We start from the raw sequence: 26,662 nt of genomic DNA, 5'->3' as shown, positions 1-26,662 counted from the left end.
CAACACGAGTAGTTAGCAGGCCACTGAGTTACCCAAGAGTTTGACAGTGTGATGGAGGTTTGGAGGGACAGAACACACATGTGGCGTCAGCAGGCTGTCCCCACTAACAGCATCTCTGAGTGGCTGCTCCCCTAGCAGGGAGAAAGCCTACCATACAAAAGCAGCAGTGGATTGTGTATTGACCTGCTAAACCCAGGGTTGTGAGTTCAATCCTTGAGGAGGCCATTTAGGGATCTGGATGGAATGGTTCTCCCCTCCCCCCCCCATATTAGCTGCAGGGCCCAGAGGTCATTCCCCCCACGTTCATCACAGCTGGAGCTACCCAACAGCCTGCTCCTCTCTTCTGCCCTCTCGCACTCCACTTCACTGCAGCCACAAGAAGCAGAGTGCACTGGTTTCAGCCCCAGTCTGATTCCCCGAGCCTGCATTGCTCAGAGAGCAGGCTGGGGCTGAACACTCCACTTCCCAGCAGGCTAGGAGAGGGCAGAGGTCAGGGGGTATTCGTGAAACCCTGCTGCCACCACACCATGCCCTCCAGTAATCCACTGGCTCACGTCACTTGGGGAAGGGAGCAGAACAGCAGTGGCAAGAGGAGTGGGGCCAGAGCAGAGGTGGAGCTTGGTAAAAGGGGTGGAGTGGGGGCAGTGGGTAGGGCAAAGCAAAATATGGTGGGGCCTTGTCCTGGGCCCCACGCTCCCTTTGGGACAACCCTGCTGTGAGAAACATAGATGTTAAAAAATTTTCAGAGATGTTCTATCAAAGAGGGACCACATCACAGACATGACAGCTGTTTGTCGTGTACGACACGGTATAAACAAATAGCCGACCAAGGAACTTGGTTTGACTTCAGTTTTATACATATGCACGACTCTTCCCTTTTAGACCAGAGCTATGCAAACAACAATAGGCCTCTTCAAAGCCAGCACTCACAAGGCTGCTAACAGTCCTGGTCCCATGTCAGTGCTGTGCTTTCAAAGAGACCGCGATTATTCTCTGGCAGGGCCATACTGCCATACTGTATTCTGCAAGGCCAGAATTGTTTTTTCCATTATGCGTGTATACAATGCACAGCACAGTAAGAGCAAACTGGAAACAACATAATCCTCTATTTCTCTAATTGCACCACATGGTCCTTTTGGGGACAAGGTTTGCATAAAAATAAAGCAACATGAATCTTTGCCCAACATTACTGGACCTGGAATCTGCCTTAAGCTCTGAGGAAATCAGTTTAAATTGATTGCTGATCTTCAGGACAAGTGACTATTTTTATCTATTTTTATGCCAAGGATGAACTGCTGCAGAATTAAGGGTCCCATTTGGTTTCATGTGCTGGAGAGACCGAAGTCAGCTGAATTTTACTGTTGCCTGTCAACTGCATTGTATGTGCGTCTGGCACTTTGGATGGCCCACTGTGACAAAAATGAAACCACTGTGCATGGACAATGCAACAGGCATGCGTGGAATCTTCCCGTGTCTGTAACCAGGTCTGATCCTTGCATTTTCTTTTCAAAAATTAATTCTTGCCTCATCTAGGTACCAGAGTTGCAGTTTTGGTGAGCTGGAAGATGCACCATATATTTAAAAAGGCTAATACCACAGTTTTTCTAAGGGTTTTATGGTGCACTTTTGCAATTATTTGTTTCTGTTGTAAGTGGAAGTTAACAACCATGAGGAAGGTCAAAAATATTCCCAACACAAGGGAAACCAGGACAGACTGGAAGTCTCCAAAGAACCCTGCCAGTGAAGGCTTATTCAGTAAAAGTGTAGTTTGCAGAACAATGAAGTGCAAACAAGTATCCACATTATTATATCTCTGGACCACACCCAGAAACCTTTTGAGATTTTCTATATTTACAGATAGAGCCAGGGGATAAACTTCAAGTCTTCTAACTGCCTTTGAAAATGATGCAAACAACTGCAAATAACCTCTGCTACCTTTCTAGCCAAAAGCCCCCCAAGGCAAGGGAACAAGGTATTTACTGTGGAACTAGACTCAGACAATGGCTATTCCATGACCCTAAGATAAAGATCTCAGAAAAAGAAAGAGAATCTTCCAAATACTTTGCATAGGGAGAAGAGGCCACTTCACATATTGTGTTTGCAGATGTCCAAACTGGAGCATGAGCCCAAAAACCCCAGCTGGCACTTGGTAAACTCTGCAAACAGGGGGGAGGGATCCCACCAGAGAGCAGTGAGGCAAAAAGCACCTGGAAGCTGAAACCTGGGGATGTCGGGACAGATCAGTTTGAGGTTTATAGTACCAGGAGTCTCACTGGACAACTGCAAAACATATAGTGCCCAGAGGGCAATAATCTGAATCCACCTGGGTAGTAGCACAAGCAATGCACTATTACACTTCACTGACCCTTTTTTAGCTTGGCCTATTCAATGGCTACAAGGGGGAAGCACAAGGTTAAAATTTTGCTGTTCAAAACAGCAGAGTTACAAAACTCTCCAGGAAGGTCCATGCGTGGTTTGGTAATTGGGCAGCCCTGAAACCCTCACATTCAGGTATCAATTACAGAAGTGCCAAATACAGGCAGTCCCCGACTTACGCGGATCCGGGACTTTCTCGCCCCGGAGCTCGCAGGCAGCGGTCCCGCCACCTCGACTTCCGGGGCGAGAAAAGCTGCTCCCGGTGCCCCTGGTCTGCTGGGGACTGTGTCCAGCAGACCAGGGACACGGGGAGCAAAGCCACAGTGGTAGCGGGGTGCTGCGCCACGGCTGCGGCTTTGCTCCCAGTGTCTCTGGTCTGCTGGAGACAGTCCCCAGCAGACCAGGGACACCGGGAGCAAAGCTGTAGCCGTGGCGCGGCACCCCGCTACCACTGCGGCTTTGCTCCCCGTGTCCCTGGTCTGCTGGGGGGGGGGGAGCGCAGCTAGTGTGCCCCCCCCCCCCAGCAGACGAGGCTTTTGTTGTGGACCCAGGGGCAGAGCAGCTGGGGTGCTGCCGGTTGGTCCCGCAGCGCCGCTCTGGGCACTACTGGACCGACCCGGCAGCACCCCAGCTGCTCTGCCCCAGGCGTCCTGATTCAGCCGCTGCTGGTCAGTTTCAGCAGTGGCTGAATCAGGATGCCTGGGGCAGAGCAGCTGGGGTGCTGCTGGGTTGGTTCGGTAGCGCCGAGGAGCGGTGCTACTGGAGCAACCCAGCAGCACCCCAGCTGCTCTGCCCCAGGTGTCCCCAAGTCAGCCGCTGCTGAAACTGACCAGCGCTGACTACAGGAAGCCCGAGGCAGAGTTGCTCTTCCCCGGGCTTCCTGGAATCAGCCGCTGATCAGTTTCAGCAACAGCTGACTTGGGGACGCTTGGGGTTCTTAAGTTGAATCTGTATGTAAGTCAGAACTGGCAGTCAGTTTCAGCAGCGGCTGAATCTGGACGCCAGTTCCGACTTACATACAGATTCAACTTAAGAACAAACCTACAGTCCCTATCTTGTACGTAACCCGGGGACTGCCTGTAATCTCTCCATCCTGAAGATTTACTTTTATCTTAGTGACATCCATGTTGATCCATCATTACAATCCAGTCTTATTTCTCCCTATCACATGAAATGAGAGTGTAATTTCAGGAAAGTGTGTGTGCATGTGTGTGTGTGTGTGCATGCACACATGTGTGCATTTTAAGTGCACAAGAAACAACACAGTCTGTTACCTGGCTGTTTGGTTTCTCAATCAATACCTACCTTGGTGACTATATTTTTAAGCTGTTGTTATTCAGCCCAAATCACCAACCACCAAGGAGGGAGAAGCTAGCCTGGTGTGAGTAATGCTAGGATGGAGGATGAGAGGAGCCCAGTGAACTTGTCTAATTCAAAGAATGTATTTCCTATTTCATATGCCATGCCTCTGTTCTAATAGCTCACCCGGCCAAACCAAACCTTCAGCTTAGCTCCTCTTGAGCATATTCCAGCTTGTACCCGGGTCCTTTTCTCTAGGTTCAGTCTCATCTACGTTATCAGACTGCCTGGCACAGACAGACCCAGCAAATACCATTGGTAGCGTTTTTTAAAACTCTCTGGCTGTGTCTAGACTGCATCCCTTTTCCGTAAAGGGGATGCAAATTAGATACATCACAATTGCAAATGAAGCGGGGATTTAAATTCCCCCCGCTTCATTTGCATAAAAATGGCTGCCGCTTTTTTCCGGCTCGGAGCTTTGCAGGAAAAAAGTGCCATTCTAGACGTGGATCTTTCGGAAAATAAAGCCTTTTCCGGAAGATCCCTTATTCCTTAAGAGGATCTTTAAGAGGAATAAGGGATCTTTCGGCAAAGGCTTTATTTTCCGAAAGATCCGCGTCTAGACTGGCGCTTTTTTCTGGCAAAGCTCTGAGCGGGGAAAAAAAGTGGCAGCCATTTTTATGCAAATGAAGCGGGGGGGATTTAAATCCCCGCTTCATTTGCAATTGCGATGTGTCTAATTTGCATCCCTTTTACGGAAAAGGGATGCAGTCTAGACACAGCCTCTGTGATTCACCAGTCATTGCTCTCTATAGCCCAGCAGCTATTCAAGTGGCTGCAAGGAGTTCAGCTTGCAAAGCACACTGCAGTGCATGCCATGGGAAGCAAGGTGACTACCAGGGCCCAGTGATCAAGTCATTATCCACAATTCCCAACCACTGATTCCCATTGGCTATGGCAGCCACTTCTCAGCCACTCACTTTTCCCGAAAGGTCTCCTTCTCCTGTTCGCTCCACATGTTCATCACCTGCCGGTCCTTATACACCTTCATGGGGTCGTCCATCAGGCCATTCATATTGATGAATTTAATGCGCTGCTGGTCAGCATCATACAGCATGGGGGGGATGACGGCAAGCTGGCGCATCTGCTTCTCCAGGTTCTTGGGGAGAGAAAGTGAAGGGGACAGTTCTCATCAGCACTGCAGAGCCCATGGGGGAATCAGAGGATACAAAAGTTCATGGGGAAAGGACAGGCAGTGGGACAGGAGACTTTAAAAGTAAGGCCCAGCCAGCTTTATGTTAAATTATATGTTAAACAGTGAAAGCAGCAGCCACCCTCAGCAGGGAAATAGTTAAATCTTCCCTTGAGAAACAAGATTCCTGAGAAACAATGTAAAAATGTTTGACCCAAGGAAACTAACTGGTGCTCACAGCTAGAGACAGGCAAAACCAGGGCTCCCTGGCGATGGGTGGGGGTTGGTTTGCAAATTCTTGTCAGTCAGGACAAATTTCAACTGTACCATTTGGATGTTAAGCAGGAGTGGGTCCAGTTCTGTTAATATCTTGGTCTGAATGTTATTTGACAAATGTGGTGGTTGAAGGTGCAGGGGTACAAGAGAAGGGTTGATAGCCAGTCTCATAGGAACCTTTTGTTAGTATGAAAACTTTCCTAACATCTCCTACCACCACCACCACCACCATTTCTCCTCTGCTCTCAGTTTGGTTTGTAACTCAACAAAGCAGTATTTCCAAAGCACTGATGGGAATAACTGAACAGACTGAGAGTGTGTACCATCTCTCCACATAACGCTCATTTCTTTTACTCTGTATTTGCAACTAAATGAGTCTAATTTCCCCTCAATAAACAGACACTCTATAGTCAAGTTCATGTCTGCCATTCCCCAAAAGGCCACTACATCCACTCCCAGTATGTCCCAACAACCATTTCTTATTGCCATGTCAGATAATAAACAGCGGATCCTCAGCTATGCCACCAAAAGTGGCAGCCTCTTGCTTGTGCCACAATCCTTTTTTATCACTGTCCAACACTTTGGGGTAAATACTGATGCCCTCACTCTAATTTTTTACAGCAGAAAAATCCAACTGTAATCCCTACCAACTTCTATGGAGCTTTTCCTGGTGTTAAACACTAACCCAATGTGAAGAAGGGTCTCAGAATCTGGCCCTAGCTGATTAAGGATGGAGGAAGCCCACCTCTGGAGTGGCATGTTCTGATCTTGATTTGTAACAAGATGCCAAGACTTCAGGGTATGCTGAACTTCTAAGGCTTCTGAGAATAGCAAACCTAGCCAGAGTCTCCTCGTCTGCAAAGAGTTTTCTCTATTAAATTCATGCACAAACTCTACATCCTGAGATGAGCGGAGTTAGCACCAGTCCAAAGAACCCTAGTTACAGCTGCCAGACACACCCCTGCAACGGATATAAAGCTGCAGCTTCTTAGCTTCCCACATCCTTCAACTCCACTGCAATGCCTCTGACAACACGCTTGAGGTCTTTCACAAGGCTTATCGCTCTCAAGGATGTTCTCATAATGAAAGGCAAATGTCAGTTCTCACTAAGTGAGCAGGTTGGGCAGGACAAACACAGGCTGGCCAACAAAATTCCACAAGCAAAGGACATGTAATGACATCATTAGCAGCAGTGGAACTCATGATGGACCAGCCCCTCACGAGTAACTCTGAATCAAATCTCTTTCCTCTTGGGTGCTGGCAAATGGCTAAGGATCTAGCTAAGGCCAAGTCTACTCTAAAACATTAGGTCAACCAGCTTTGTTGCTCAGGGGTGTGAAATATCCAGACCGTGGAGTGCGGCAGTTGAACTAAGCTAGCCCCTGGTTCAGACTGTGCTTGATGACGGAAGAATTTTTTGGTGGCTTAGACATTGCTTCTTGGGGAGGTGGAGTAAGTAGAATGATGGAAGAGCTCCTCCTGTCACTGTAGGGAACATCTACACTGAAGCACTACAGCTGTACTGCTGTCCCAGTTTTGGCAAAGTTGTAGCCTCAGCTTGGCAGATATAGCAAAATGCACATACCAGTCTTTGCACCGTCTTTTTCCTCTGCAGAAATGCTCTTCACCATGGAAGCAATAGCAACCACCCTTTGCTAAGGGCCTGTTTGTAGACACTGATTGCTTTAGTTCCTGGAGATTAGACTAGGAAGTGCATCAGGCTCCCGCTGCAAAGGAGGAACTGAAGCACAGTGCCTGTGGAACTGAGAGTAAAGCTTGTGGTTCAGCCTCTAACTCAAAGGCACGGCAAGTACATGCAGTGAACATCTCAGCTAGGGCTGGGCAGCAGTTTCTGTCTCTTCCTAAGCAAAAACCCATTCTAGACAGTTAGAGATCAGAGCCAGCCAAGCAGAACCCTTGTGGAACCAGATCCACGAGAAGCCAAATCACCAGGGCATCCCGAGATGAACAAAACACTGAGACAATCAATCCCACTGGCTGAAGTACAAACCAACCATCCTGTAGGAATTTCCCTGCAGGAAACGCCATCTCCCATTTAAACAATAACCCCAACCTGTGCTATTGCTGGGCTCTGTTCCCCACTGACCCACTCAAGGAGTAACCTATCTGTAAGAATGATGATCGGCTGGAGTTGATGGGCTAAAGTGCATTTGTGTGCAAGAAATACCCTGCCACTATAGTTCCCTCTAAGCTGCCCAGTAGCACAGCTTCACAAGTGATGAATCAGCCTCATCCAATCAGGGAGCTCCATGCAGGGAGGGCTGACTGGGCAGGGCTGATTAACCTGTGAACTGTGCTGGTAGGCAGCTTACAGGGAACACTGCCTGCTCCCTTGATTGTTATTTCATTACTTTAATTCCTCTGCAAGATTTTGCTGTTTTCCAGCGGTGAGGAAGGGAAATGAGATGAGGCTCAGCATGGATATCGCTCCAATGAGACGTTGCTTTCGAATACAGATTCTGCTGATGCTCTCATGCTCTGCCCAGGGCCCTGTCAGAAACCTCAGGAACCCCGTTCTGCGTGTGACAATGTTTGCTAAGTGCGGCCCAACCTGACATTTATTGAATTTGGCACAAATGTTAACAGCAAGCTCCACCATCAGGGTCTGTTGTGACTGCACTGAGGTCCCCAGAGGGAAGGGGTATTGGACCAGTGGGGAAAAAAGGAAGGAGAAACGGCGCGCTGGTCTCACCTCTTGTTCTGAGAGCCCATCAATGATTTCTGACACCTCGTGCTCGCTGCGTGCAGCCGACATGGAGAGACCGCTGCCCCTCTGTCCTACCCTGCTGGGAAAGGGCAACAAAACACTGAAAAATGTATGCCACATTTTGTATTTGGCACCACACTGCAATCCTTTACCGGGACTCCTGGCATTGGAAAGGAGGCACAGTCAGTACTGGAAACAGAACCTACCCTGGAGGCAAGAGGGAAGGTATCGCACAAACAGCTCAGAGCTGCCCCCCTGCAAAGCCATTCTGAAGCTGTCCCTTTAACTCAGTGATCACCAATCAGTCGAACCTCCTGGAACCTCTGACAAGTGATCCTGACTGGTTTGGCCAAGATGCTCAGGTGCTCCCTCTCCCACCTTGTACCCTATCTTCACAGAGCAGAGTGGGGAGGCACAACAGGGCTTGGGATGAAGGGAGTTTGTTGGCTGCACCTTTGGGAGTTGTGCAGGGCCAGGCCAGGGCAGATCCTGCCTTAGTTCTACCTTCCAGGAACCACCTGAGGTACCCAGGTGAAGCCTGTATCCCGAACCCCCTCCTACACCCCAAAATTCTGCCGTAGCCCTGAGCCTCCCTGCTTCCAAACTCCCTCCCAGAGCATGCACCAAGAACCCCCACCTGTACCCCAACCGCCTACCCCAGGTTTAGCTCAGAGCCCTTCTCACACTCCAAATCCCTTAGCCCAGGGATGGCCAACCTGCGGTGTGGCTCTTCCCTGTCTGGTCTGGGCGCCGCTTGTGGCAGCAGGATCTGACGCTACAGCAGATGGAAACCTGCTTGGGCCACACATAGCTGTTAAAGGGGCAGCATTGGGTTTTTTTGTTTGTTTGTTTTTTCCTCTTTTCTCAACAACTTCTTTCCCTCAGCTCTTTGAGCTGTATCCACCACTATTTTGGCTCTTTGTATGTAACAGGTTGGCCACCCCTGCATTAGCCCAAGACCAGAGCCTGCTCTCCAACCTTCTGCCCTAGCCTAGTGAAAGGGAGGAAGGATGGGGGAGGGAAGGAGGATGGAGTGAGTAGGGGCAGGGCATCAGAGAAGGGGCACAAAGGAGGTGGGACAAGGATGTTTGGGTTTGAGGTAGATCCTGGATTGCACTTAAATTTAAAAAGTGATCTTGTGCTTAAAAAATTGGAGACCACAGCTTTAACTCCACAATTCACCTACACTTGCAGCATAACCATGGAAACTCCATGTTTCAGGGCTGACACAGATTTAAAAAAAAAACATAGGACCCAAAACGGTGAACACTAACTCCTGGGTATGGCGCTTACTATCACAAACACTCCCACTGACTCCTCTGGGAGCAGGGAGCACCATAGCCAACTGTAAACCTCTGTAAGATGAATGAAAGAAAACCCAACCAAACCGATGTCTTTCCCAGTGCTCACGTGGAGAGGTAGTGTATGGCAAGCCAGAGAGTGTGCACAGCTTGCTAGCCTATTGTGTGCTAAGCAGCACCGTGCCAAAGCAGGCTAGGGAATTTCCAGTGTGCAGGAGCAGCACCCACCTGTCGAATTAGGGCCCAGCAGGCTACTATTCTGGGCATTCGCACCCTGGCTTCCACATGCTGCATCTCCATGTAGATAAACCCTTAGGGTACGTCTACACTAGCCCCCTAGTTCAATCTAGGGAGGCTAATAAGGGCGACCGATATTGCAAATGAAGCGGGATTTAAATATCCTTTGCTTCATTAGCATGTTCCCATCTGGTTGCCATTTTAGAAATTGACTAGCCTGAAGTAACTGCCCGCATCTACAATCGGCAGTGAAACGGGTTTCCGAATTTAAGCCCTAAATCGAATTAGCTGTTATTCCTCTTGGAATGAGGTTTACCAGCTGTGGGCATGGGAGTGGTAGTAGACCAAGCTGACCATGTGAATGGAGGAAGCAAGCAAGGCCTCTGATCTCTTCAGATCTCTTGCAATCTTTTCTATAAGTTTTGCAGATGTTTGGCCTCTGTGCACATACCTAGATCAAAGCCCAGATAGGTTTTTAACTCTCTAAATCCTTAGACTGGGTCTGTTCACTTTGATATGATCCTGTTGGCATGGGACTAGGTATACCTTATCCTAGTCAGATGTTCATCCCATGTGTGGCGAACCAGGAAATTAATAACACGGGAAAAATGTCTAACTGGATTCTTGAAATTCTTTCTCCACCATAGACAGTATGAGCTACACTGATCTCCCCAGGGGAAAAAGCTAGCGAGTTATTTGTTCAAGGATAGCTGTGGTGTGTGCACCTAATAGTTATTCCATTGAAAGAAAAGGAGAAAGGGAGCTTGTTTACCAAGGAGTCATCCCCAGCAACATAAGACCATAACCCCCTATAGGTAAAGGAGAAAGGCTGCTCAGCCTCATCCTACCGCTTCTCCTCTAACCTCTGCATGCGCTCCTGCAGCTCCCGCTGCTTCCGGATCTCTGGAAACTGCTTCTCATAGTATTCCCGCACTTTGCTCTCCTTGGCACGGCGCCGGGGGTTATTTTCAATGCGCTCCACTTTCTTTTCCCAGGCTTCCATCAGCTGGTCATAGCGCTGGCAAAACTTCTGTTCCTGAAAGGGCAAGTGAGAGGAAAGGATCAGACACTAGCCACAGACAGAGCAGCTCCCCTAACTCCTCCTTTGATGACCTGTCGGGCTGAACAGCCGCCAAGCTGCTGAGAACAGCAGCAGGGCTTGTGAGGAGAAGTTGCCACGGGCTAGGGACCAGAAAGAACAAGGAAGCTCAAATCAAGTGCCCTGAACAGAGGGATTTTTTAAAAAAACAACAAATAGACTAGTAGCACTTTAAAGACAAACAAAACATGTGGATGACACCAAGAGCTTTCATGGGCACAACCCACTTCGTCATCTAAAGAAGTGTGTTGTGCCCACGAAAGCTCATGATATCACCTACATGTTTTGTTTGTCTTTAAAGTGCTACTAGACTATTTGTTGTTTTTTAAGTTTTTCCTGTTACAGACTAACTCAGCTCCTAAGCAGAGGGAATTTTGTTTTTAAGAGCTGGAAAACATCCATGATGTCCATGTATAAAAGGTCCCTCTCTGAGGCTATGTCTAGACTTCAGTGACCTAACGGAAAAAGGTACACAAAATGCACTCCGTAATTTGCATACCTTTTTCCAATAGTTTTTTCGGAAGAGGTTTTCTGAAATTTGGCTCGTCTATACTGGGCCAAATTTTGGAAAAAAAACCCTCTTTTTGGAAGAGCCCTTCTTCCTTGTGGAAGGAGGAAGATGGGGCTTCCGAAAGAGCGCATCTGCTCTTCCACTTTTTTTTGTGGAAGAATAGATGCATTCCCTGGACGTGGAGGAATTTTTCCAGGGTATCCTGGAAAAACTCCATAGTCTAGACGTAGGGGACTTTGCCTTTCCAAAGCCTCTCCAAACTATGAGGAGTCCTATGGCATTTTAGAAATTAAAGTATGTTTCTGGGCATTCAGCTTTTGTGGATAAAACCACTGCATTAGATAGATGCTGGAATCTGTTAGTCTCTAAAATGCCACAGGACTCCTTGTTTTTGCAGATACAAACTAACACGCCCACCTCTTTGAGGCCTGTCCCCACACTTTACATACATCCATTCATACATCCATCAAAGCCCCAGATCCCAAAGAGGTTGATAAGATTCTCCTAGGAGATATGGGATAAGGAAACCAAGGCACATAGACAGGTCAAGGAGTTCACCAAAGGACACAAAACACAAGTAGAATGTCTCACAGGTCTCTGATCTGATCACCAGATGACATACCCTATTGCAGAATTGTATCTGCAGAAGGAATTCCCTCTGCTTCATTAGCTTGCTTGATCAGCAGAGTTTAAGACTACCTGGTTAGAACAGCGGTTCCCAACCTTTTCCAGATGGGGACCCATTTTGACAATTCAAGAGGCAATTCACAAATGGGGGGGAGGAGGTGGGGCAGAGCCATCCGGGGAAGCCACTTGGCGACCCTTTTGAAATGTAATGGCGACCCATATTTGGGTCCCGACCCATAGGTTGGGAAACCTGGGTTAGAAGGACACTATACACACTGGGGAAGCCTACACTGCCATCAGCTGCGTCCTTGTTGCAGAGGTAGGCAGACTAGCTTTCACTAAGCCAGCATGACTATCAATGTCAGGGAAGACGCGGAGGCACAAACTGTCCAAGCACACATGCAGCCCTGTGCATACACAGGAAGTCCTCAACTTACAAAGGGGCTGTGTTCCCAAAGTTTGTAAGTCAGTTGTTTGAAATTCAGAACTAATTTTCCCAGAGGGTAACATCTACACAGCAGCATTATTTCAGAATAACAGCTGTTATTCTGAAATAACGTATTGTGGTTGTACACGGCAAGCCTGTTATTTTGAAATTAATTTGAAATAAATAAATTCAAAATAACGGGCTTCCTACTCCGACTTTGGTAAACCTCACTGTACGAGGAGTCAGAGAAGTTGGAGGAAGAGTGTTCTGTTTCGAAATAAGTGCCGTGTAGATATGCCCAAATTCGAAATAAGCTATTTCGACTTAAGCTACGCGTCATTTATTTCGAGTTCAGCTCTGTGGTGTAGACATACTCAGAGAAACAATGTTATAAATGGTAGTTGGTTCCCAGGCTGGCCCCCAAAAGCTTATTTAACCCAGAATGGAGTTAAAATACTGTATATTTGCAATGAAAAATAATAGAAATAGTTTTTTATTTAACTTTCAATGCTGGTACTTGGAGAAAGGCAGGTTTAATGAGAGGGGGATATGGAAGTAGGCGAAGATTTTGAAGGGGGTTTCTTGGCATCCCCCAACATCTCCCCACCCCTCTCCTGCGGACTCTGCACCAGCTCCCATAGCCAGCCCCATTCCCAGGCTGCCATCTCTTCCCTGTGGGCTGCACCCAAAGTGGTTCAAGGACCAGAGGAGCAGGAGGCAGCTGTTCAGCTGGAGTGAGGCAGCAGTATCCCCTTTAAATGCAGCTTCTCTCCAGCCGCTGGCAGCATGACTGCACCCAGCTCCTCCGGAATCCTCTGTCTAGCACTTGCACTGCTCCTCACCCCGTGCCTCTTGCCTGCTCCGAGGTTGCCAGTGGGTGAGCTTTCGTTTGGATATGCGCATGTTGGTAAGTCGGGTGTTTGTAACTCGAGAACTGCCCATCAACGGGCCCTCTCATTTTTTTCCATCTATGTGTTAAATAAATTTTGTTATGTGTGCGAGGCGCGTGCAGATGTGCACCAGTAGAAACATATGCTGCTGGCTGTGGGCACTCTCCCAGAACAGTATGGTTAGAGGGAAGGAAAAAAATTCACCAAGCCATGTATTTCACAACCCAACTGCATTATCTTCCTCCTCACTGTATGGAAGCAGTACCTAGCAACTCCAAATGAGATTCAAGCCCCATTGTGCACCACTGCAAAACATGCCCTCCTTAGGCTACTGAAATCCCTTTGCACCCAGGCCCACGAGAGGCAGTCCCTGCCCTGAGAGCCCACAGCTTAAATAGCAAGACACACAAAGGGCAGGAGGGAAACAGAGATATGAGGTTTCATCTGCATTACAGCTGAGGCTAGGGATATAAAATTCCGTTTAATCAATTAACTGGTTAAACATTAGGTAATTAAGAGGGATCCTGGTCGGAGGACCACTCCAGTCCAGCTGGAGCAGCACTGTGGGGCTGCTGACTCCCACCCTGCAGTGAGCCGGGTGGGGCAGAAGCAGCCCTCTGCCCGCAATGGGCCTCGGGCAAGCGGCTGCTCCTGGGTGCCTGTTAACCAATAAGCATCACCCAGTAAGGGTAATGCTTACTAGTTAGCTGGTTACTCGTTCATATTCTTAGTTGAGGCTTAAAGCATTTTGTTTCAGAAAAGAATTGCCCAAACTATAAGTAATTCCCAGCTGGAGGAGAGCAGCACTCAAGTGCACAGAGAAGACTTAATGAAATTTCAATGCCAAAGCTGCTGCAAACAGAGTATCTGGGGGAAAGGAGCAGAATAGGGCTAGTTGTTCCTGGGGGTAGGTTAGAGCATCTCAAAAAATACCCCAACACTACCCAACTTGATGAACCCTCAAAGTCCTGTAAGAGCCACAAAGCTTTCATGGTGATTTTTCTTGAGCCTTCAACACCCTGGTTCATCTCAATCAAAAAGGAGGAGAAGGGGGAGGAAAACAAAAAACAGACAGAAAAAAAACCCATAAGAGCTACTCCTGAGGGAACAGAGTTGACCTTTTGCAGCCTGACACAAAAGAGCAAACTAAAGTGTTAACCGTAGGTTATGGCGAGCTTCCATGCCCTGTGGAAGTGACACACACTCACATTCTCTCTCTCTCTCTCGTGCCCTATTGTTTTGAGAAGCAGGGGCCATTTCTTTGGAAGCCCAGCATGAAACATGGAGGGATTCCCGTGATGGCAGATGTTTTTTCTTTAATAATTAGCACACTCGACTCCTATGTGATGCTTTCAGTCTTCAAAGCCCATTATCAACATCAGCGGAGGAACTGGTGACTTCAGGAGCTGCCTAGGGACCTAAGTGCCTCTCTCCACAGAGCACGGATCCCTGGAATCTCTGCTACGAGCTGGTTGCTGAAGCCACTCTGACAGTGCAAAGTCTGGCTCCAAACAACCCCTGGAGAATTCCCCTGGTGGACAGAAACACCCTCTTGGCATAGAGGTGGCCATGACTCCTTCACCAGCTCCCCGCCCAGAGCAGGGGATGTGGTGGGAGCAGGAGGGGCACTGTGGTATTGAGCTCAACCCATTCTTCAGAGAGGGCGATGGCAAGTTAGAGGTAACTACAAAGGACTCCCCAGAGACAGAAATCCCTTTGCACTCAGAGAGGTGGAATTTGGGCACAGGGGAAAACAGTCCAGAGCGTTCTGCCTTGGGAGGTCAGGGCAGACTCCCCACCCAGCCCTGTGCCATACTTCAAACCTGACATCAGGGTCAACCCCAAAAGGGTGTCCACATTCAGCCTGAGCCTCAGTCTCCAGGGCCTCTCCCGGGAAGCTATCAACCTGGGGAGTGCCAATTCAGATGAGTTTTACTGCTATGTGGGCAATGGCCCACTGGGAAGCAGACTGAGACAACCAACGTATTACACACATGATCCGCCTAGCATTGGTTGGGATATTGTTAGACTGCATCCTGACTGGAAACAACCACCTGCTCCAGAGGTCCACCAAATCTTCCATGCACAGCCCCTCTCAGCCCATGTAAGATGCCCTAAGCATACAAAGAAACCCAACCAATAACAGTGATGCAAGGTGACTCTACAAGCAAGGATTCTGTGTATTCTGCTTCCTGTTCACGCCCCGCATGGCTTCATTTGATGCTAGTCTGGTTTCCCAAAACACAATGGAAGCCCAAGTGCTTAGACATTTATACCCTGAACCATGCGGCACACTTGCTCAGAGAATAGACCACCAGGAGCTGTTTTGTTCTGGCAGGAGTGGGGAATCACAGAAGTCGGAGATGAAACAGGCCTGCTAGACTCTCATCTCCAGTGTAGGATTTTTCCATACTTTATATTCTCACCTGTGCTCTACACTAACCAGTTTTAAATGGCTCATGCAATGACTGGCCTAAAATGTCTAAAAGTCATTTCTTCCCATCTCATTAGTGATATAAATGTTTAATGGGGGTAGAAAGAACCACAGAAAACACAATTAACCCCATTCCCTTTTGGATCTGGCCAATGTACAGTGTGTACACATGCATACAAAACCACATTTGTACACACACATGCTTCCATCTACATGCAGGAAGGTTTGCAGGAGTAGCCTCAATTACTGCTCAGCATGCATGGTAATTTCCCATACACGGATAGGAAAGAGCAGAACTGTAATTTAAAAGACCACCCTTCTCTAGAAACTAAAATATCCTGTTAGTAACACTAAGGCTCCTACCTGGGAAACAAAGGCAAGAGTGAAGCTAGAGAAGCTAACAACAAAACAAAACAGTCGAAGTGCAGTGTGGGGAAATGGATTGATGGACATAAACATGATTTTGCAAAGAGTGCTGGCCAGATTCTGCTTCAAATTACACTGGTGTAATCCCAGAAGAACTCCATGCAACTTTCTTTGGGCACAGGCTCTCCCTCTCCTCCTCCCCCCTTCCCACTCATATGGACACACCACCACCACATCACAGAATCACAGAATACTAAACCTGGAAGGGACCTCAAGAGGACAACACATCCAGTCTCCTGCACTCATGGCAGGACCGAGCACCAACTAAATCATCCCTGACAGGTGTTTGTTTAACATGCTCTTTAAAATCTCCAATGACAGGGATTTTACAACCTCCCTAAGCAATTTATTCCAGTGTTTAACCACCCTGACAGGAAGCTTTTCCTAATTCCAACCTAAACTTCCCTTGCCACAATTTCAGCCCATTGATACTTGTCCTATCCTCAGAGGCTAAGAATAATAATTTCTCTTCCTCCTCCTTTTAACACCCATTTAGGAACAAAATATGCAAGCATCTCCCAAGTATTATAGGTTTAGCCTCATGCCTAACACTGAAGTTTCATTCCCATTACCTTGTACTGGTACTTCTGTGTCTGATAAGCAAAAATTACAGGTGCAGCCATACAACTGTCAACTACGCACATAGCAGCAACATCCTGAGTGACAGGATGTACCCCCGAATAGGGTATTGGGCATTTATCCTACGCAATACGTAATCAATTGGTAAATATTATTAGAACGACCAAGTCTTGCTCTGCTATAAAATGGGCTTAGTAAGAAGAATCAATGGGAGGGAATGGGCAGGATTGACCCATAGGTCCTGCTCGATGTAACTAGAAGTAAACAGGCCCTTCACACCCACAATCCAGTGCATGGTGTTCCATTGCGTGGGAAGAAAAGGAGCCACAACCTCCTGCCTGGTACTGAAGGTAGCATACGGGTGAAGTACAAGCTGAATTAGGCTTTATTACTGTATTATAGGAGAGCTTCAGGTAATTGCTTTTGCATTGCTTTGCGCTGTATTAATTGCTTTGGAATGTATAGTATTTAAGGTTTAAATTGTATAGCAATTGTTTTTAAGGCTTGTAAAACAAACAGCTGTATTAACTGCTTAACGCTTGAGATAAATAAGTGGTTAAGTCTCATGACACTTTGACCTGCTCTGCTCCTCTTGTCATCGATAATACTTCAGCCCCAGCACCCTGCCTACCCGCAGTGCAGCAAGGATGTACAGCTCATGCCTAGAAACAGGGTCAAATGGGCGACACCATGAAGCTTGAAACTGCCTGAAGTGACCTGAAATCTCAGCTCTTCCAGTGGGCCCCTAGAAGCTGCTTACCTTATTCAGACTGCTAGCTCTCCAGGGCAGGACTCTGCCATGTTAATTAATATTAATAGTTCACAATCCTGCTGGAAGGGCATAACAAGTGGAGATCCACAGATGTCTGTTATGGGACCAGTTCTGTTCACTATCTTCATCAACGTTTTAGATATTGGCATAGAGAGTACGTTTATTAAGTTTGCAGATGATACCAAGCTGGGAGGGGTTGCAACTGCTTTGGAGTATAGGGTAATAATTCAAAATGATCTGGACAAATTGGAGAATTGACTGAGGTAAATAGGATGAAGTTTAATAAGGACAAATGCAAAGAACTCCACTTAGGAAGGAACAATCCATTTCACACATACAGAATGTGAAGTGACTGTCGAGTACCGCAGAAAGGGATCCAGGGGTCATAGTGGACCACAAGCTAAATATGGGTCAACAGTGTGACACTGTTACAAAAAAAGCAAACACGATTCTGGGATGCATTAACAGGAGTGCTGCGAGTAAGACACGGGAAGTCATTCCCCCTCTCTACTCTGCACTGATTAGGCCTCAACTGGAGTACTGTGTACAATTCTTGGCACCACATTTCAAGAAAGATGTGGAGAAATTGGAGAGGGTCCAGAGAAGAGCAACAAGAATGATTAAAGGTCTAGAGAACAGGACCTGTGAAGGAAGGCTGAAAGAACTGGGTTTGTTTAGTTTGGAAAGGAGAAGACTGAGGGGGGACATGATAATAGTTTTCAGGTATCTAAAAGGTTGTCACAAGGAGGAAGGAGAAAATTGTTCTCCTTGGCCTCTGAGGATAGGACAAGAAGCAATGGGCTTAAACGGCAGCAAGGGAGGTTTAGGCTGGACATTAGGAAAAATGTCTTAATTGTCAGGGTTAAACACTGGAATATGCCTAGATAGGTTGTGGAATCTCCATCACTGGAGACATTTAAGAGTATGTTGGACAGACATCTATCAGGGATGGTCTAAACGGTGCAGGGTCCTGCCGTGAGGGCAGGGGACTGGATCTGATGACCTCTCGAGGCCCCTTCCAGTTCTAGTGTTCTATGATTCTATGTCACATGTCTCAGAGGTACATCTACAGTGAAACAGAAGACCCACAGCATGGCTGCTGCTGGCCCACATTGGCTGGTTGACTCCAGAGGATGAAAAATTCTGTGTAGACTTTCAGGCTGGAGCCTGGGTTCTGGGACTCTTCCTCACTACACGGGGTTAAAGCTTGGGAGTCTACACAGCACTTTTACAGCCTTGCAGCCTGAGCCAAGTCAGTGGACGTAGGCCAGCCACTGGTGTTTAACTGCTGTGCAGATGTACCCGGAAAGCCCAAGCTGTGTAACTACTACACTAATAACTCATCGCCACTTTCACAGGGTCACATCTCTGACTCTAGAGGAGTCGACAGCCACTCCTGGCCCCTGAGCAAGGTGGGAGAGGAGGCTCCACATTCCTGGAAGGGGCGGGCTAGGGCAATGAGCATGTTACACGAGAGCCCCTGCCACCCAGAGTGTGATGCACCCTGCCCCCAAGCCCTTACAGCCACCCAGAGAACATCATGCCGCGCTCCAGTGGCGATTTAAAAGGCCAAGACTGGGGGCCCTTTGCCAGGCCCCAGGGCAGTTGCCTCCCTCCCATGCCCTTCAGCAGCAGGGATCCAGATACCTACTCTTAGTGTAGGATGTGGGGGGGCCTAAATTATTCCACATGTGAATGGAAAAAATTAGAGGGAATGTTATTCTCTAGGTAACCGGTCATAGTTTAGGGACCAGCCTAAACTAACCGGGCCTCTTCCCACTCAACTGGATCTGGGGTAAAGCGGCAGCTCCTCAGACAGGGTCTAGCTCTCGTTAGTGGGGAGCAAGGCTATGGACCAGCTGTGCTGGCTGCTCACCTACAAAGGAAGGAAAGAAGCCGAAGTGCTAACATCCGATTCTCTTGGATGCAGGTTCCACTATTTCACGTTCAATTTTCACTGGGCACAAAAAATTACCCTGCCTCCCTGGGTTCTGCCCCGCCAAGTGGCTAATGTCCCAGCTTGATCAACAGAAGCCAAAATAGCCACCGTAGAGTGTATTCATTGTTTTATTTGCTATTGTAGAAATCTCACAGCAAAACAATGGTCCAAGTATTCTACAACAGATTAATAACATTGTAGAAATATCCCGATTGGTTAATAATTAAATCTAAGGGTATGTCTACACTACCCCCCTAGTTCGAACTAGGGGGGGTAATGTAGTCATACGGAGTTGCAAATGAAGCCTGGGATTTGAATTTCCCGGGCTTCATTTGCATAAAGCCGGCAGGCGCCATTTTTAAATGCCAGCTAGTTTGGACCTCGTGGAACGAGGTGTACAGCTAGTTCGGATTAGGAAGCCTAATCCGAACTAGCTAGTCCGTGCCGCGTGTAGCCGCGCGGTACGGGGTCCGAACTAGCCGGCATTTAAAAATGGTGCCGGCCGGCTTTATGCAAATGAAGCCCGGGAAATTCAAATCCCGGGCTTCATTTGCAACTCCGTATGACTACATTACCCCCCCTAGTTCGAACTAGGGGGGTAGTGTAGACATACCCTAAGTTATTAGCTAATCACACAGTGTTTTGACTTCATATATCTCAAAGAGCTACTTGTATCTCCCAAGCCTCAGTCTGAGCATCACTGCCCTAGAAGCTGCAGAAGCTGCCCAAGACGGGCTAAGGGTCGGCCTACAGCCCCACTCCTCAAAGCTTTTGGCACCTAACTCTTACTAATTTCCATGGGAATTAGGCACCCAAATATTTTTGAGGATCTGGGCCTAGATGCCCCAACACTGTCAGTCTTTGTCATTGCTAATGTCTACAGCTCTGGGATCTGCTGTTCTGTCCATCATTGAAAATGCCATGGTCTCCAGAATGGAGAGAGACAGCTGAGAGAAACTGAATTCCCAATCTCTGGAGTCTCCCTGTCAGCCAGGCCTCAAGATCAGTAGGGGGGACAGTCAACCCTTTGCACAAAAGTGCCATTTATAGAAGGCTGGGCGGGATCATTAGCCCCCTTTAAATTTAAACCCCTGGATTTCATGCTTGAGGTGGCTTAAAGTGCATGCCTTAGCCCCAGAGATAGCTCTTAACTGCAACAGAGATTGTGCTCCTCCCAGCCTTGCCTCTGGATCAGGTTATTTATAAACAAACAGAGGGAGGCAGGGTGATTAAGATAACAAATGGCTTGTCATTCAAGTAGTTGAAGAATCCTTAGATCATCATGAAAACCTTGCCAGGTACTCTACTTCAAAGATAGGGGGGAAGATTTGCAATTGGACCACTGCTGTTAACCTTCCCATTCATTTTCTCAGAAAAAGGGGTCAATAGTGAGGGTGTGTCTAGACTACAGGGTTTTGTCAACAAAAGTGGACTTTTGTCCACAAAACTATACCTGCATCTACACTGCCACTGAGTTTTGTCGACATAACGTCGACAGAACTCAGCAGTTTTGTCGACAGTGGTAAACCTCATTCTACGAGGAATAACCCCTTTTGTTGACAGAGTTCTGTCGACAGAAGGTGTTATTGCATCTAGACTGTCCTTTGCGTCTACACTCTCATGTCGACAAAGTGGTTAGACGCTCTTTGTCGACAGAACCTTTGTTGACAGTATCTGTTGACAAAAATTCTGTCAACAAAAGCTTGCAGTCTAGATGTACCCTGAGGTGGCAAAATTTGCAGGTGATATAAAATTGCTCAAAATAGTTAAGCCCACAGCTGACTGCAAAAAGTTACAAAAAGGTCTCACAAAACTGGATGATTGGGCCACACAAGGAATTCTGTGTGGATAAATGCTAAGTAATGCACATGAAGAGTATAATCCTAACTACACATATAAAAACTATACATAAGTATACATATAAAAATGATGGAGTCTATCACTCAAGAGAGAGTTCTTGAAATCCATGTGGATAGTTCTCTGAAAACAGCTGCTCAATGTACAGCAGCAGTCTAAAAAACTATTGGGAATCATTAGGAAAGGGATAGAGAATAAGACAGAAAATAAAGAGCCGTCTTTTCCACCTCCAGGACCAAAACCCTTTGCAACCCCAGTTCCATGCTACTCACCTTGTTTGGCGTCAGCCTATTAGAGAGCTGCTGCTCACTCCTGTCCTTTTGAACAGCTGCAACATCCACTGTGCACGGTGAGATTCAAACTCCTGAGCCTTGCTTCTGGAGTGCTGCACAGAGTCTACCTCCTCTACTCTGTCTTCATTCTCTCAGCCCCGAAGCTGCTCCTAAGGCCTTGTCTATACTAGGGATCTACCCCCCTGGTAGCCAGCTGGAGCCAGCTACCACAATGCTGCATCCATTCAAAGTCCTAACAGAGGCAGGCAAATCTGTGGTTGGCACGGATTCTGCCAACAGTGCTAGCAAGCAGGTGAAGGTGGTAGTAGTGAGTCATTGAGAGCCACCTGGCCTGCCTGTACTGCTGCAACTAGGTGAATGCCTGGGCCTCAGGGCAGTTTCAAACCCAAATGGCCCTCCTCCCTTAACAGTGGAATCACCGCCCTGTCTTTATGGCTGTATTGACCACTTGCTCTAACGGGCCCTTGGAAATTGATCTTTTAAAGGGCAGCAGTTTATTCCCATGATCTCCAGCATTCCCTGGGGTTGGTCTCTTTGAAAGATGGAGTCAGGTGAGCATTAGTCAGGGACTTTCAGAGGGACTGGTACAGCTTTCAAGAGCTCAAAACCCAGTGGATCGTCAGTCTGTAGAGCCAGACACTGTCCGTGGATGTTGGCACTAGGTTCCCTCCAGTTTACCATGCATACACAGGGCAGGAACCAGGTCACAGCACAAGGCAGACCAAATATAGTAGGTCTTCTGTATCTACAGGTATTGTCAATGAGTTCATTTTTTACCACAAGAGTCACCTATTGGGCAACACAGATCAGTGGCACATGCCAAAGGGGGAGGGAAAGAAAGCAAGCCATGTATGTTTCTATATAATCTCACACAATCCCTGAGCAAAATCACTTGCTCTCAAACTGCCAAGTGTCAGCTCAAGTAGGTTTTTATGCTCTAGTTCTTAAACTGCTTTAAATGCAGCATTTAGGAGTGCTCTCCTCTGGTGTTCAAGTGCCTTCCTTTGATCTCTTCTTAAACTCAATGATTATATCAAAGGACTGACCAAGTGTAAAATGGGAGAGGGGTGGAGGCTACATAATCCAAAGTAGGACCTGCTACATTAGCAAGAATCTGAGAGATTACAACATTCCCTTTTCAGAGCAATGACAATGGAGGACAGGAACAAGGGGAGATGTTTGAAGCATGGTTTGTTAGGTTAAATTACAGGTCAGCATTCCTGAGGGGCAGTGCCATTATAAAACCCAGCTGGGCCATTTGCCTTTGAAAACTAGTCAATCTGACCTGCATTTAGATAATCCTCTTCTCATTCCTCTGTATTTACTACAAATCAGATGTACTAATTTTGAAAGGACTATATTCATAGTAAGGGAATAACATAAAACCATGTACAGGTTAAACCTCTCTAGTCTGGCACCCTTGGAACATGACGGACAATAAACTAGAGAATTTACTGAACCACCAAAGGTCAATATTGTCTGGAAGCGCTATCAACACTTCCACTGCTTACTGAGCTCTTAGAAGACATGTAGGGCTAAATTAGAGATAAATAATAGCACAGAACACGGAAAGCCAAATATTGACACTGAAGTTAAGAAGTGGAGGGAACAACAACAGGAATCAGCTCTTTGCATAGCACCGCTTTTGCGCAAAATCTTGCCGCCTGTTTACACTGGCCGCAAGTATTTGCGCAAGAACACTGACGTTGTAATGTACAAAATCCGTGCTTCCTGCTCAAATACTCTGACGCTCCCACTCAGGGATAAGCCCTCTTAGGCAAGTATTCTTGCTGTCTACACTGGCCTCTTGCGCAACGTTAATTTCTTGCACAAGAAAGCCCGATGGCTAAAATGGCCTTTGGAGCTTTCTTGCGCAAGAGAGCGTCTACACTGGCATGGATGCTTTTGCGCAAAAACAAATCTTTTGCACAAAGGCACATGCCAGTATAAATGCTCTCTTGCGGAAATACTTTTAATGGAAAAACTTTTCCGTTAAAAAAAACGATGCCAATCTGTCTAAAGCTTTTTGGGGTGTCAGGAAGTGACATTAACATATTTGTTCCACTGATGCGAAAATTGAGGCAGGCAGTTCATTGGCTTAATCAAGGCCCCATGGGAGACCTGGCTGCTTCTATTATTGTCAAACCAAGCCCATACTGTTTCTCAAATACTGCACACTTAGGACAGGATACTGTCCCAAGGTCACTGGCTGGAAGAGAAGAGCTGGGCCCAATCTTACCTATGACTGAAAAGCTTCCATCCAGCTGAGAATGAGCTGCCCAGACCATGTAATTATAAAAATCACCTTTCAGGCCAGATGGGGAGAAAGCTGCCCAGAACAGGCAGGAACAGTCAGGGAACCCAGGTTTAAGTAGGGACAGCTACAGGAAGCAGGTTGGCTCCTATGAGAGACCCTGGAGAAGGGCATGGCCCTAACGCAACAGGTGTCAACTACGATTCTCAACCTAGAGGGCTACAAGCAGGTTTTGGTTTTATATTGTTGGTGGGTGGGGGGAGGCACCCAACAGAAAGCCAAAGTCCCACACTGTGCGAGTTTGATGCCCAGAACCCTTCGCACCCTTCGCTTGGGGCTGAAGCCAAAGCTGGAGCAACTGAGCTTCACAGGGTGGCAGCAGGGGACTGCGAATGGCAGTTGCCAAGCTTCCTAACACCGGCCCTGGCTTTTCTATGCAGAAACACAGTTGGGGAACAGGGAGGTTGTGGAATTTTTACAGCTTGTTGAGGGGGAAGAAGGGCTCAGTAAGAAAAACGCTGAGAACCCCTCCTCTAAGGCACGCGGCTAGCCAAGTAGAAACCTGAGAAATAGACAGACTCCTGAGGATGACCCCAGATTAGGGGAAGTGACAACAGATGTGCTGTCCTAATTTTTTCTGGAAGAAATAAAGAATTAAAGGTTTGAACCAGAACCTGGAATATGGCTTCAATCCTTCCCAAGCTGTGGTGACAGGCCAGTAAACTGGGCACCCCAGGCTCCCTACTGCTCCACAAGAGCCCAAAGAGAGACTGGGTCTGTTACCATGGGGGTGAAATCACTGTGTCATGCTGGTGTGGATGATGGACAGACTCTTTGTGAGTCTTCCTCATCCAAGCAGTTGATGATTTAAACCATGGGTTCCCAAACTGGGAGGCGTGCCCTCCTAAGGGGCTGCATGAAGAAATTCGGGGGGGGGAGGGGGAGCTCGCGAGGTGACCCAGCTACACATACCCCCATCAATCACACCCCAAGTTTTGCTGCTATTTTTTTGGGAAGGGGGGGGCGTGAGGGTTTCTCAAAAATCAAAAAGGGGGCATGATTCGGAAAAGTTTGGGAACCACTGATTTAAACAGTGTGTTAAGATGCCTCGTGAAAACACTTGGCGCCTCCACAGAAAGCCAGGATGTGTTGTCTCTCTCCAGAGAGTGTTGTCATGACTTGTGTGTCTGGGTAAACAAGCCCTTTGTGAACTCTGTGAAGAGGTGCGATGTTTTGACTTCCAGTTTCAAGGGATTTGTTCTTCTGTCTTTGGGGTGCAGTTGCCCAGACCTGAATGGAGTTAGCTGTGACAACACATTTCTGAATTATTCTGACACACAACCTGAAACCTGTGCTAAAGACCCCACATCCAGTGAGAGAAAGCACTGATGTCAGAAGAAGTCAATTCAAAGTCTCTCCAATTTTCTTCAACGATCACCTCTACTAAGCAGTGGGGCATTTACTGATTGGTCCCTTATATTTGTGACTAACTGTTAACTGGATCTTCTTAGTTATGTTAGCAGATTGCTTTGGACCAAATCTTAGCTTAAAGTTTAACTTAGATCAGACCCTTTGTAAGCAGGTTGGGAAGTAGTCTCATTTGGCAATTATTATTAGATATTATGTACATAACATAGATGTTAACATCATGGCATTGACATATACATTTCTCAGTAGCTTTACATATAAAATAGCCTAGGCCCATTGATTTCCACGGGAAATGTACACTTCAAGCAGTGGCGTTGAGGGTTAGTGATGTGGTCTTCTCCACCCTGTAACTGTCATGGTTAGTTCAGTACTGTCCCTCTGGCTTATGGAAACAGAGGGCACTTGATAGTTTTGTAGTAACTTCAAAAAAAGCAGCTGCAGTCCATCTCATTAGGAATGTAAATTCCTTTAATCAGTGAACTGGTTAATGTGAGGTCACACTGGGGCTGTTGCCTGCTTCCAGCCCCCTCCAGACAAGCCCCTGTCCACAGCAAGCTGGACTCCCCACAGAGAGAAGCTGCTCTGGACACTGGACCCCCACGTCTCCTGCAGACAGGGGCTGCTCCAGATGAGAGCAACCTCTGTTTGCAGTGGGCTCTCTGTGGAGCTGGAGCAGCCCCCTGAATGCAGCAGATGGGGAGCTGCTCCAGCCCCTTCTGATTACCAGTTAATTGGAACTGGTAAGCATCCACCCCACCCTCCTATCATTGGGACGTCCCTTATCCTGCCTTCCTAGTGCTTGAGTCAGGTCCATATAGGGGGTAACCAGTGCAGTCAGGACTAAGGAAGTTGTTCCATGACATTGTGGGATAGTTCTGGATGATTCCCAGGACCTAAGTCAAATGGGGCTGCATCTACACTGTAAAGTAATGGGTCTCGGATCCTAGATCTCATCTTGAATCAAAGTTGGACCCCTAGTGCTGCACTGTTATGGGACCCTATGTCTGGGGCCTGGTTTAATGGTGGGAGGAGTTCTTATGGAGATCACATGACACCCTTTACTTCTGGCTATGTGTCCATCTTGTCCATGGAATTACGACCACAGGGACTTCCTGTGGCAGGCGGGCGAGGCCTAGGTAGTCAGTGGGCATGACTAGCGAGTCAAGGGGCATGGCCAATATGTCCCCATTTTTGGTTCAGAAAATAGGATCACCGTCATAAAATGGAGCCCAGCATCAGGATTTTCTTGCTCCCGTAGGAATAATTTTGTTTATTTTTTTGTTTGGTTTTAAGAGCAGTGCACCTGGGATCCAAGGAAAAGCTCTGACACCTGCCCAAGGACATCTCACATCATCGGTGAGAAGCAGTCAGTCATATGAATAGCCTCGAGATTGCACAGGCTCCGTATTGCCGAACCTCTTCCAATGATGCCCCTTTGGCCAGACAGCAAATAAACAAACACATAAAACTAAGCTGGCAGATGAGGACGTGCTTCAAGGTTTCTTCTGCTGCCAAAAAGTCTGCCACCCTTTCCTGCTGTTACAGTTACATGTTTAGGAAAAGGCTAAAAATAGCCAGTGAAATTGAGTGATCTGTGGCCGAATGCCGAGATGCAGTGCTCCAGTCTGCATCTGCCAGTCTGTGGTTTCACTGTAGAAAGAGCAAGGCTCTGTCTCTCACCATTCAGGAAGGCGAAGTCTTCCTCTTCCGAAAAACA

At 47.4% G+C, this 26,662-nt stretch overlaps 1 protein-coding gene across 29 annotated transcripts in view; it reads right to left on the bottom strand.

Annotated features, from left to right (window-relative positions):
* The window catches only part of NCOR2 (nuclear receptor corepressor 2), a 511,248-nt gene that overhangs the window by 165,330 nt on the left and 319,256 nt on the right, over positions 1 to 26,662 (bottom strand). For 20 of the 29 annotated variants that reach the window (XM_075898492.2, XM_075898501.2, XM_075898481.2 and 17 more), the window contains 3 exons: positions 10,258 to 10,445; positions 7,857 to 7,950; positions 4,656 to 4,834 (listed from right to left, as the gene is read on the bottom strand). In XM_075898492.2, coding sequence (XP_075754607.2) covers positions 4,656 to 4,834; positions 7,857 to 7,950; positions 10,258 to 10,445 — 461 coding nt within the window. The remainder of the gene's footprint in view (positions 1 to 4,655; positions 4,835 to 7,856; positions 7,951 to 10,257; positions 10,446 to 26,662) is intronic. The other 9 variants (XM_075898486.2, XM_075898509.2, XM_075898508.2 and 6 more) reach the window with 3 other exon arrangements.

This window comes from Pelodiscus sinensis, chromosome Z (assembly GCF_052426305.1).
Source record: "Pelodiscus sinensis isolate ZL-2025 chromosome Z, ASM5242630v1, whole genome shotgun sequence".
NCBI classification, from domain to species: Eukaryota; Metazoa; Chordata; order Testudines; family Trionychidae; genus Pelodiscus; species Pelodiscus sinensis.
This window is presented reverse-complemented; position numbering and strand designations above follow the sequence as displayed.